At 39.9% G+C, this 13,449-nt stretch overlaps 1 protein-coding gene across 3 annotated transcripts in view; it reads left to right on the top strand.

Annotated features, from left to right (window-relative positions):
* Pdpr (pyruvate dehydrogenase phosphatase regulatory subunit) overlaps positions 1-13,449 on the top strand; it is a 57,088-nt gene that overhangs the window by 19,822 nt on the left and 23,817 nt on the right. For all 3 annotated transcript variants that reach the window (XM_074055662.1, XM_020161611.2, XM_020161612.2), the window contains 10 exons: positions 3,504-3,585; positions 3,679-3,842; positions 4,560-4,681; positions 5,430-5,547; positions 6,265-6,414; positions 7,177-7,369; positions 9,496-9,620; positions 11,498-11,653; positions 11,857-11,990; positions 12,353-12,501. In XM_074055662.1, the coding sequence (XP_073911763.1) occupies positions 3,504-3,585; positions 3,679-3,842; positions 4,560-4,681; positions 5,430-5,547; positions 6,265-6,414; positions 7,177-7,369; positions 9,496-9,620; positions 11,498-11,653; positions 11,857-11,990; positions 12,353-12,501 (1,393 nt within the window). The remainder of the gene's footprint in view (positions 1-3,503; positions 3,586-3,678; positions 3,843-4,559; positions 4,682-5,429; positions 5,548-6,264; positions 6,415-7,176; positions 7,370-9,495; positions 9,621-11,497; positions 11,654-11,856; positions 11,991-12,352; positions 12,502-13,449) is intronic.

The following is a 13,449-nucleotide window of genomic DNA, read 5'->3' on the forward strand; positions in this document are numbered from 1 at the left end:
AGTAGTCTAACTATGAAATCAGCCCAGATACACAACAAGTGAATGGATCAAGAAAAAGGATATGTGTATGTGTGTATATATAGGTGTATATGTATTATTTATCTTTATGTAATGGGGTACTATTCAGTCATAAAGAAGAATGAAATTACGTCATTTGTTGGAAGTTGAATGGAACTGAAGATCATCATACTTAGCAAAATAAGCCAGACTAAGAAAGATAAATATATGTTCTTTCTCATATGTGGAATTTAGAGTGTAAACTGGAGACTTTAGGTGTGGGAACCAACAGGAGTGGGGGAAGGCAAAAGGAGAGGGTAAAGTGGGAGGGTGAATATGATCAAAGTACTTTATATACATGTATGAAAAAAGAGTTATGAAAATGTTTAAAAAGGGGAGCAAGATAAAGAGTAAAAGAAGGGCCACATTTGATCAAAATACATTATATGCATGTATGGCAGTATCACAGTGAAACCCCTTTGTACAATTAATATTTGCTAATAAAAAAATCAAAAGAAAAGACCTTCTTAGGTGATTCTAATGTATAGCTAGTACTAAGAACAATTGACTTATATCAAACTGAAATTTAACTGACGAGTCATAGTATTCATCTAACTGGCCAAATTTTTTTTTTTTTTTGCTGTGTTGGAGATGAACTCAGGGCCTCGTGTATGCTAGGGAAGCACTTTATTGAGCTATATCTGCAGCCCAACTGGCCAAATATGTTTGGTTAATTTGTCCTTTTTTGATGGTACTTAGAGTTTGAACTAAGGGCTTCATGCTGAGCCACTCCACTAGCCCTTTTGTGTTGGGTAATTTTGAGATAGAGTCTTGCAAACTGTTTGCCCTGGCTGGCTTTGAACTATGATCCTCCTAATCTCTGCTTCCTGAGTCAGCTACATTGTGAGTGTGAGCCACTAAAGTCTGGTGGTTAGTTGGTTTGTTGGTGGTGCAGGGGTTTGAACTCAAAGCTTACGCTTGCTAGGCAGGTGTTTTACCACTTGAACCCCATCCCCCCCGTTTTTTTTGTTTTGTTTTGTTTTTTTGAGACACAGTCCTGCTGAATAGCCCAGTTTAGCCTAGGAATTTAGCCTCCTGAGTGCTAGGATTATAGGCATGTACCACCATGCCCAGCTTGGTTTATCCTTTCAAAGTTACTAAATAACTGCACATCAGCTTCTCTCAATCTATCCACATGCTTAAATATCCTGATATATTAGTACTTCAGAAGGCATGTATTCCATACTGTTCAGCCCACCTGGATCTCCCCTTTCTCTAACCTTTATATTAGCTTTTGTTGTGTTTAACAATTCACTATGTACTTTTTTTTTTTCCTCCACAGTACTTGGGTTTGAACTCAGTGCCTTATGTTTGCTAGGCAGGTGTTCTACCTCTTGAGCCACTCCGGCAGCCCTACTACCATGTACTCTGTACCACATTCTGGGGCTTACACTCAGGACCTATATCCTGAGCCACTCCACCAGCCCTTATTTTTATTTATTTTTTTTTTTGTGTGTGTGATGGGTGTTTTTGAGATAGGGTCTCACGAACTATTTGCATGGGCTGGTCTTGAACCATGATCCTCCTAGGCATGAGCCACCAGCACCTGGCTAACATTTTTAATAATAGTTAAATGAGAGTATGTGATAGTCTGCTTTCTAAAGTAGCATGTAGAAGTCTGTTTCACTATTCATAGCCGCAGAGCAGTGTTTCATAGTATGTCCTTCCATAGCTTGCACACCCATTTCCCATTGCCTGACATTTACTGGGACACTCTCACTTCTTGCCGCTATAAATAGTGATTCAGTTAAATTTTCATTTCATAGGCTTACTGGCCATTTACATTCTTCAAACTGCCTTTAATATTATATGTCTTTTTTCCTTATAAGAGTTTTCTTTTATGGTTCTCTACATTTGACAAAATAAATTATATGTCAGAATTGCTGTAGTCCAAATCTTAAAAGTCTTCTGTGGGAAAATAGTGGAAATAATTTTGTTAATAATTACTGTATTGAGTTACGGTGTGTAGTTCTATTTTAGGAATATGGTTTAACGTAGTATAACATGAGGTAAGGTGCCAAAACTGGTCTTCTATGCAATCTTCTAGTTTGAGCAGAAACTAGCTGCTGAACCCTTTATCTTCAGGTGAAATTCTTAGTGTGGTAAGCTAGCTCACATATCACTAGCCAAAATCACTTCATGAGGCTGGTATATTTACTATTTTTGAAAAACAGTTTTTAAAATACCAGTTCCTCCAAACTGGGACCTTGTGGTCATGTCAGCGAAGGACACACTTATCTGGTTATTTTAAGAGACAGTAGGAAACTTTAAATTACCCTTACTGTACTTCATATTTAAAAGATAACTGACAGACATTAGATCAAGGGCAAACACAACAAGGTGATTGAACTTTGATCACAAGATAAAAGCGAGAGCACACAAGAGAGACATGAGGATAGGTGAGACACCTAAAAAACTAGCTAGCATTTGTTGCCCTTAACGCAGAGAAACTAAAGCAGATACCTTAAAAGCAACTGAGGCCAATAGGAGAAGGGGACCAGGAACTAGAGAAAAGGTTAGATCAAAAAGAATTAACCTAGAAGGTAACACACACGCACAGGAAATTAATGTGAGTCAACTCCCTGTATAGCTATCCTTATCTCAACCAGCAAAAACCCTTGTTCCTTCCTATTATTGCTTATACTCTCTCTTCAACAAAATTAGAGATAAGGGCAAAATAGTTTCTGCCAGGTAGTGAGGGGGCAGGGTGGGTGGTTAAGGGAGGGGGTGGGGGGCAGGGGGGAGAGATGACCCAAGCATTGTATGCACATATGAATAATTTAAAAATAAATAATTAATTAAATTTAAAAAAAAGATAACGGATGAACTCATCATTTTTTCATAAGAATGACAGACCATTCAGTACATTTTAGACCTGTCATCAACACAAGTAGTTATTATATGTCAAGTGTGTTGATCCCAAACAACAAACTGACTCTAACTTGGGAAGAGAAGTGCATGTTGAAAAGATGTTAGGCCCTTGTGGAGTCAGCAGAAGGCTACTAGTTGGAGACAGCCTTGGGGCCTTGATGTAGGAGTAAGAAATGAGCTGGCCAGGACACTACTGCCCCAATACCAGAGACCCTTAGTCATTTACCCACTTTCTCAGGACCAAGTATTCCAGGAGGTTCTGGTTGGCTGCACTTAGGACACAGCCCATTGTTTGACTGTCCTGGGGAAGGAGAGGGAGGACCTGACCCTCTAGTAGCTAATATTATGAATGACTTTCACCACACTCCTACCGAAGGGAGGAAGAGTGAAATTGTCTCAAAGGAGTAAAAAGTAGGAATGGATTCCAGGTTACATCCCTGCCCTAAAAGGATTTGTTAGCCATGGTATCTTTCACTTTTATTATAAGTGATTTTATGTACATTAAAATCTCATTTTGATCTAATAACCTAGTGGATCCTACTAGACTGCTCAGTTTGGCTGATTTTGTTTTACAGGTTACATCAGGACTGGCTCAATCTCTCTGGCCCAAACGCAGGACCGGCTGATCTCCCTGAAGCGCATCAACTCAAGGCTGAAGTATGTAAGAGCTAGAAGCCTATCCTGACTTTACCAAACTGACTTCTGCCAAAGGGCCTGTGAATGTCATTGTCCCCTTATGTTCTGTGGCAGTGTTATAGGCATCCCTTCTGAGATCATCTCCCCCAAGAAAGTGGCTGAACTTCATCCTCTCCTCAATGTGCATGACCTGGTGGGAGCCATGCACGTTCCTGAGGATGCAGTGGTGTCCTCTGCTGATGTGGCTCTTGCCCTGGCAAACGCTGCCTCCCAGAATGGTGAGTGGGCTTTTGCATTTTTTAATCGAGGTTTGGGAGAAAAAGTTTATCTAAGAAAGGGTCTCAAAGTAGACAACAGCATCAACTCAAGTTTGGGGAATGTATCCTCATTGGGGTATTCAGCTTCACATTTTTGAACCCTGCACCATATTTTTAAACATAGTATCTGTTAATGAGTATTTTCCCTCAGGACTGCATTTTAAAGTAAAAAGTTAAAGTTCTAAAGAACTGCTTTTAGTGCTAATACATTTCAGACTTAAGGGAATCCTCCATCTCCCTCTTCCCCCAACTTGAGAAGATCCAAGGTTAGAACACATCTTGGGAATTCAATCCACAGCTTAAATTATGAGCCAGAGTTGGAATGAATGAGTGGAAGACTTACTAGTGTCCAAGGTGTTACATACTTTGGATAATCTGATTCATTATGTGGGTAGACGAGGATTTAAGATGCCCTATTTGAATTCTGCCCCTGCCTCATATTTATGATTGCCAGTATTTAGTTATTGTTTACTTAAGTCTGGTTTTAAATTGGCTTACTATTTTCAGTCTTGGGCAAGACCCAGTTACACTCTCATGTTGTGGTTCCTGGGAGTTTTGTCTCTAAATTAAAGCGGTAACTCAACCTTCTCAGGATCTCTTTTGGGTGGAGAATCTGCTGCAGAAGCTTTAATACTGGAGCATCAGACAATGCAGCATTCTTTCTTTCCCTTGTCTTAGGCATTCAGATTTATGACCGGACAACTGTTCTTCATGTAATGGTCAAAAAAGGCCAAGTTACTGGTGTGGAGACAGATAAAGGACAGATTGAGTGCCAGTATTTTGTCAACTGTGCTGGTCAGGTAGGTTAACAACAATACTAGACTGCTGATTTTATTTTACTTGGATTTTGTGTACATGGTTTATTGATGTAAGATTAATATTGTGACTGATTAAGAAGAGATACAAGGTACTACACTGTTTCTTGTTTGGGCTTGGAAATTTAGAATCATGAATTCCAAATCAGAAACCTATAGTTATTCCTCAGATAGAAGCATACGTGACCTTTCCTTCCTCCACACTGGGTAAATTGGTGCCATCCTCATTAGGAAGACCAGCAAACCATCAGGCATTGACATGAATCCTTGGTGCTGGGTTTTTCTATGGTGTTACATTTCATTCTACAACCTTAACAAATAAAATATTAGCTAGCTTGTTCTGTTGTGTCAGAACTATGCATTCATTTTCTAGACACTAAGCTGCTACTTCTGAGATTGGTCACTTGCCTTCCACTATAATCTTAAAATGAACGAGGAAATATGTTTTGCCCTGTGAAGTTCATTTAGTGATTAGTTTGTAGTTGTACTAAAAGGGCCCCCTTTAACGAGCTAGTAAATCTATCTTCCTCTGATCGAAAGGTAATTTTATAGTTTAAAAAGCATAAAGTTGCTCCCATCCAAATACTTGAACTCAGTAAGCAGGCTGAAACTTGGCGTGTTACACTGTAGCAAGAGCACACAAAGCCACTTGAAATTAAACTGTTTTCAAGGGGCTGAACTTGCTCATTTGTGTTTCTGTTCCTCTTTCCACCCACAAATTGTCCATTTTTAGTGGGCATACGAGCTGGGTCTGTCCAACGAGGAGCCGGTTAGTATCCCGGTACATGCCTGCGAACACTTCTACCTTCTGACTCGCCCCTTGGAGACCCCTCTGCAGAGCAACACACCAAGTGAGGATGTGTACTTTTTTTTTTTTTTTTTAACAGTTTTATATCCTTGCTAGGATCCTGTGCTCTGAAAAGAAAGACTTTCTGCTAAGGATAAATTGTGCTTGAAAGAGTCTTTTTCTTTTCTGGAGCATGTTGCAGGGAGGTGGACCCAGTTTGAAAACTCCTTAGGAAAGGATGGCCAAAATAGGCATGCCATTAAGCAATTTATATTTTGTTTGTTTTGCAAACTAACGTAGTCCAAAATAGAGGTCATTGAGAATATTTGGTATGTTAATTTTGAGTTTTTAACTTGAATGCTATCAGTTATAGAAATGTCATGGGTAAAACATAAACTTGGGTGGTTTAGTGGCTCAAGTGCTGTAAGAAAGGGGTTAGATATGATTTTAGAGGTCTTAATATCTAGAATGGGCTCTGCAATTCCCCTTCTCGTTAGACTTTGGGTTGGCACAGTGAGAATCATGTAGTTCAGTTGTGAGGCCTTAAAAAAGCTTCCTGGTTCCTACTAAGATTTGGAATCAGAGAAACTATCTTCTCTGTAAATCTAAATGGGAAGATCTCTCCCATAGGCTAACAGATGCCTATGTTTATTAGATGCTCTTCCATTAGTAAAGCCATTCATAGATGTTTTATGTCTTTTTCTCCATTTAGGAAGCTGGCTTGCCTCTAAACTCTTTGTTTTTTTCTTCTATTCCCCACTCCCTTATTTCTTTTCCTCAGCTATTGTGGATGCTGATGGAAGAATTTATATTCGGAACTGGCAGGGTGGCATATTGTCTGGGGGCTTTGAGAAGAACCCAAAACCTATTTTCACTGAAGGCAAGAATCAGCTGGAAATTCAGAACCTGCAGGAAGACTGGGATCATTTTGGTGTGTTAAGTAGATTATAACAATTTGTTATACTATTTGTCTAAGATACTATATTTTCCAAAGCATTTTCAGGAGTAGCTCCTTAATCACATGCAGGAAACTAAAGTCTTATTTAATGGACTTGGACTTGGCTCGTTATTCACCTAGAATGATTGCTGAAATTTTAGGCTAGAATGAGATCTCCTTTTGATAAGACTATATAAAATCGAGCTTTTTTTTTTTTTTGTGTGGTACTGGGTTTGAACTCGGGGCCTCATAATTGCTAGGCAGGCATTCTACCACTTGAACCATTCTGCCAGCCCCTCAAAGACCTTTTTAGAAAGCTGAGCTATTTCATTAATGTGGTCTTTTATTCAATTTTAAAAGAATTTTAATACTTATTTATTGTCTTTTGCACCTATATCAATGTAGAAAAACAGTGCCTTCTATGGAAATTTCTTTAGGTGCCATTTAAGAGTTTTTCCACTCATGCTGACCTCTCAAAATTATCTGTAGCCATGTGTATTACTTGTTACTCTGTAGCTCTTTTCCTTTCTAAAGAGTATGTTTTTTTCTCATGCTTTATACCAAGCATTTTGCAGTTGTGTCTTATGATTCCAGCAGGCTTTTTGGTTTTCTGGTAAGTAGCCTAGTTGGCTCTTAGAAAAATCTCTCCCAAAGGATTTTCTGAAAGGAGAGGGCATAAAGAAGTTTAAAAGGGCTTGAAAGTTTTTAAGTTCCCTAAAGGTGAAGACTGTGTTTGGGTTTGTTTTGATTGCTCAGAGCCCCTGTTGAGTTCCCTCCTGCGTAGGATGCCAGAATTGGAGACTCTGGAGATCATGAAGTTGGTGAATTGCCCCGAGACCTTCACACCAGACATGAGGTGCATCATGGGCGAGTCTCCTATAGTACAGGGCTACTTTGTCCTGGCAGGGATGAACTCTGCAGGCCTGTCATTTGGTGGAGGAGCTGGAAAGTAAGTCTTTCTCCCAATGTCAGCTGTGGACACATCAGCTTGCTGGGCTTTTTCCCTTCTCACATTACTTATTGTTAAGATGTTATGTGACATATTTAATCAAATGTTAAGAAGAGACATGTAATTTGAGAGTTACCTTCTTCAAAGTATTCATTATGGGAGGATTTCCCCACATTTCAGAAATGTCATTGTGCAAAATATTTTGGGTGGAGTTAGTCACAACCTGTGAGATAATCTTTTGTACTTTTTCAATAACAAATATTGGTCCTTTAAGTGTATATGTGATTTTAAAAGCAGGCAAGTATGGTGAGTAAGGAAAGTGATCAGCTGGGTAATAAAAATTTTTAGTTAAAAATCAGGTACCGGGCTAGAGGTGCTCAAACGGTAGAGCACCTCCTAGCAAGAATGAAGCCCTGAGTTCAAACCCCAGTACTGCCAAAAAATTAGGTACCAATAAAAAAATAAGGCAGTCACAAAAGGGATACAAAAACTGTGATCCCACTTATGTGAGTTTCCTAGAGTAGTCATTTTTTTTTTTTTTGGTGGTTCTATGAGAACAGTACTTGGATCCATGTTTGTGTAGTCCAGAAAAATTAAGGAAATTGCCCAACTTGCTCAGCTGTCTGTGACAACATAGGATCTTTTAATTCCCTTGGTTCTTTTTTTTTTCATTTTTCTTTTATTATTCATATGTGCATACAAGGCTTGGTTCATTTCTCCCCCCTGCCCCCACCCACTCCACCCCCTCCCGCTCCTCCCCCTCAATACCCAGCAGAAACTATTTTGCCCTTATCTCTAATTTTGTCGTAGAGAGAGTATAAGCTGTAATAGGAAGGAACAAGGGGTTTTGCTGGTTGAGATAAGGATAGCTATACAGGGCATTGACTCACATTGATTTCCTGTGCGTGGGTGTTACCTTCTAGGTTAATTCTTTTTGATCTCACCTTTTCTCTAGTGCCTGTTCCCCTTTTCCTATTGGCCTCAGTTGCTTTAAGGTATCTGCTTTAGTTTCTCTGCGTTAAGGGCAACAAATGCTAGCTAGTTTTTTAGGTGTCTTACCTACTCACCCCTCCCTTGTGTGCTCTCGCTTTTATCATGTGCTCATAGTCCAATCCCCTTGTTGTGTTTGCCCTTGATCTAATGTCCACATATGAGGGAGAACATACGATTTTTGGTCTTTTGGGCCAGGCTAACCTCACTCAGAATGATGTTCTCCAATTCCATCCATTTACCAGCGAATAATAACATTTCGTTCTTCTTCATGGCTGCATAGAATTCCATTGTGCATAGATACCACATTTTCTTAATCCATTCGTCAGTGCTGGGGCATCTTGGCTGTTTCCATAACTTGGCTATTGTGAATAGTGCCGCAATAAACATGGATGTGCAGGTGCCTCTGGAGTAACAGTCTTTTGGGTATATCCCCAAGAGTGGTATTGCTGGATCAAATGGTAGATCGATGTCCAGCTTTTTAAGTAGCCTCCAAATTTTTTTTCAGAGTGATTGTACTAGTCTACATTCCCACCAACAGTGTAAGAGGGTTCCTTTTTCCCCGCATCCTCGCCAACACCTGTTGTTGGTGGTGTTGCTGATGATGGCTATTCTAACAGGGGTGAGGTGGAATCTTAGTGTGGTTTTAATTTGCATTTCCTTTATTGCTAGAGATGGTGAGCATTTTTTCATGTGTTTTCTGGCCATTTGAATTTCTTCTTTTGAGAAAGTTCTGTTTAGTTCACATGCCCACTTCTTTATTGGTTCATTAGTTTTGGGAGAATTTAGTTTTTTAAGTTCCCTGTATATTCTGGTTATCAGTCCTTTGTCTGATGTATAATTGGCAAATATTTTCTCCCACTCTGTGGGTGTTCTCTTCAGTTTAGAGACCATTTCTTTTGATGAACAGAAGCTTTTTAGTTTTATGAGGTCCCATTTATCTATGCTGTCTCTTAGTTGCTGTGCTGCTGGGGTTTCATTGAGAAAGTTCTTACCTATACCTACTAACTCCAGAGTATTTCCTACTCTTTCTTGTATCAACTTAATCCCTTGGTTCTTGATTTGTACAGTATTGCTTGATTTATTCTTGTGTATCACATCTGAGGCCCAATAACTTTTTGTTCCTGTCTAAACAGGTATCTTGCTGAGTGGATGGTACATGGCTATCCCTCAGAAAATGTCTGGCCATTGGATTTGAAGCGCTTTGGAGCCCTCCAGAGCAGCCGGACCTTTCTACGCCACCGGGTCATGGAAGTCATGCGTAAGTGAAGCTTTATTCCAATTCTGTCTAGCTGTAGATATCTTTCCAGTGGCCTGTTTTATAATTTAGAGGGGCAGATTTTTCCTTAATTTTTTTTTTTTATTCTCACCATTAGTTCTTTAATAACTGCTTGGAGTTGGCCTTGTGATGCTTGACTGTTTCAAGCCTGAGTAAGAGGACATATGCCCATGTGATACATGTGGATTTTCTTTAGTATATTGTACCTTGCTTACTTCTAGGAACAGGAACAGTAGAATATATTTACTGGTGGTATGCAGCAGATTCCTCTGTGTTTCTAGCAATGCCTCCTTTCCAGTTTAATGGGTTTTAAAATCATTGTTTTCTTTCTAAGGCAGAGGATTTGCCAAGGTTTTCTCAAAGTTTCAGGCCCTTCTGAGTGACTTTTATTATTAATTCAGCACATGCTAGTCAGTTAAGAAACTGCTTCTGATGTTAGTACAAAACATTTCTTCTCCTTGTTCTTTCCTCCGTCCAGCTTTGAAGAGTTGGCCTTGTCATTTTAACTCTTTATTCTACCTTATCTTTATTTTCCAGTAAGCCCTTAGAAACAGCTTTTGTATCAGGAATTGATCCAAAGTTTGTGAGTTCTCACAGGCTGTAATTTCATTTTCCTATTCTGAGAAACTTCTCAAACTTTGTCAAAGGATTACTAAATATTTTCAGCATATTTATCTCAGGACTAAGTTTCTACATTGACTGTCTCCCCTGTTCTTTGTTACAAATGCATTTTAGCTTAGTAGCTAGACAACATTCATGGTAAGGCCTTTGAATGGCTTTTAATGCCTGAGTGCTAATTTTGGCTTGTGGCAGACTAGGAGATGAGGTAGCCTAACAGCAGTTTGTTTAACTGTTAGGGCTAACTTTATGCATATACAGTAAGTCTAATTTCTCCACCCATAGTGACTTTAGAACTGTGCAAAACATAATTGAGCTTGAGCTTCTCCTTGGTTGTGTGATGCTTTTGGTGGCCTTCTTTTATTCTCATAAATAGAAACTGTAGCCATGATAGACAGTGGGAAAAGGAAAATAGAACCTAAAGTACCAGAGGAGGTTGACAAATTGTCACAATACAAGGAACTCAGTGTGGCTTCCTTCTCCTCCATCTCTCAATCCCTCCTCCGGCCCTGATGTACCTTAGGCTTGGAGTGAGGTCAAATCTTCTCTTTGGAAGAGATTCGAGTTCACACTTGTTCTGGTTGTTCTTACTTACTGATATCACAGATTGGACTGTATAAGAAATGAATTCTGACCTTTGCTTTGTTAAGTGAATAATGTCATTGGGGCAGTACAATGCAACCTCTCAGATTTCAGAGCCACCAAATCAAAGTATGCTGTGTACCCTTTCACTTCAAAATTGGGGTAAATATTAAGAAATGAAATGTCTGTAAAAAGTCTGAGGTCCCAACAACACAGGCAAAAAGAAAAGTTACCATTTTTTCTCACTTTATTATCACCTGTATCCTTCTCTGCTGTAGACTTGAGCAAGGTTTTAGAGCTATGACCTTCCTCATTGTTCCTGCCTACTAATTTGAAACTCTAATTGTGAACAGAAACCATGAGCTATTAGCTACTTACAGAGGGATAATGCCAACTCTGGTAACATGGTCCTTGCTTCTGAAGCAGGCCTGTTACACTGGGTAATATTTGACAAATTAAGCTACATTAGCCTGCAAATTATGCTCTCTTGAATAAAAATGACTGCAGAATCTAGTGGATATTGGTCACTCAGTTCTTAAATCTATGAGATAGGCTGTTATAGACTTTTTTTTTTTCTGGCAGTACTGGGGTTTGAACTCGGCTTCGTGCTTAGCTAGGTATGCGCTCTGGCCCTGATAGACTATTCTTGTCTGCTGTAGCTCTGATGTATGATCTGAAGGTTCCCCGTTGGGACTTCCAGACTGGTAGGCAGTTACGCACATCTCCTCTCTATGACCGGCTGGATGCACAAGGAGCCAGATGGATGGAGAAACATGGATTTGAGAGGCCAAAGTACTTTGTTCCACCTGACAAGGGTAAGAAGGCTCATTTTTGACCCCCCCCCCTTTTTTTTTCTTCTAACTGGTAATAAAACTTATTTGTAATTGCATATAGCTAGAATGTGTTTCTGGAAGAATAAATAATAAAAACCTGCTAAGCTATATCAAATTATATGGGGAGAGTCCTCAGTATAAATCCCCTCTTTTTCTTTCCACCTTTTGTTTTCTCTGTTCTGTAGATCTCCTCCCACTAGAGCAGAGCAAGACTTTCTACAAGCCAGATTGGTTTGACATTGTGGAGTCTGAAGTCAAGTGCTGTAAGGAAGCTGTTTGTGTCATTGACATGTCGTCTTTCACAAAGTTTGAGATAACAGTAAGTATTTGGAACCAAAATAACAGATTGGGAAACTGCATGTTTTTTGACTGTCTTCAGTTTCTCATCTGTCACTTTGAAACTGATTCTGTGAGAATTCTGATATATTTCACTGTTTCACCTGCATTAATCACATTTTTTTCTGAATTCTTTGCTCCTTACATATGGGTTTTTAATTTCCTTAGGTTCATTTATCATAAGAATTAATAGTTTTTCCTGGAACTTCTTGCAGGAGAGTAAATCTGCAAATACTGTCTCTTGGGCGTGGGCTTATTCAACTTTCTCAGCAAGGTACAGTGCTAGGTGACTACTACCAGTTTGGCACGCTTGTGCTCATTGTGCCACTTCATTCTACCCTGCAGTCCACTGGAGATCAAGCATTAGGAATTCTACAGTACCTCTTTTCCAATGACCTGGATGTGCCTGTGGGCCATATTGTGCATACCGGCATGCTCAATGAGGGTGGAGGGTACGAAAACGACTGCAGCATTGCACGCTTGAACAAGCGCAGGTGAGATCAGCTGCTGTTCTGCTCTGCTCCAACTGCTGATTCCTTAAGGGTTTTTTGTTTTGTTTTGTTCTGGATTGGACTCAGAGCCTCCAAGCACTCTGTCACTTGAACCACATCCTTAGTGATTCGTTCAGGGTCAGCAGAGCAGAGCACCTAATGTGTTTAGTTCTCCTGGAGACCACACTTATCCCAGAGACTGAAAAACCATTTCATAGACTCGTGGTCAGTTTATTAGCAGCCCTAAACAAAGAAATTAGCAGAGAATGGGGATGGGGGTGTGTGTATGTAAAGAATCAATGGGATTAAGTTAGTTTAAGAAGACTTTTTTTTTTTCTTTGAAAGTGTAAAGGGGGAGAGTTTATTGAGTTAGAAAAGTGTGAAGTGGGAGAGTTTATTGAGATAGAAAAGTGTAAAGTGGGAGAGTAGGGCCCCCAGAGTTGGGGGGCAGGGGGTCCCAAGAGAGGGTGCCCAAGAAATGACATGATCTGAGGGTTTTTTTTAATCTGTTCTCTTCAGGGTGTTGTTTCAAGGTAACTCCCTCCTCCCTCTTCTCTGTCCTTTATGTTTCTTAAAGATGTATGTGTGTGCTGCGACTCCCTTTTCCCCTTCTTTATCTTGTATCTGCTCCTTAAGAGATGTGTGTGGGTTGCCATGTCTGTACTCTCTATCTTCTGGCTGCCCTTTGATCTGTGCTGTTGCCACTTCTGCCCCTCACCCTAGCTGCCTATGTCCCAAGCTTATGCCTGTCATTTCCCCCTCTGAAGATGAGTGATTACTGCTCTAACTGCTTCTTTGCTGAGAGGGGGAGAAGGCAAGGGGACAGCAGTCAGGCCTTCTGACAGAGGCCTATCTAAGGGTCTCTAGTAAATGGAGGTCTTTATTTGAGATTCCCATTCTTTCTCAAACCCAGGAGGTGACAAAGAAGATTGAGCTGGCAGGATATTTAGT

Source organism: Castor canadensis, chromosome 15, assembly GCF_047511655.1.
Source record: "Castor canadensis chromosome 15, mCasCan1.hap1v2, whole genome shotgun sequence".
NCBI lineage: Eukaryota > Metazoa > Chordata > Mammalia > Rodentia > Castoridae > Castor > Castor canadensis.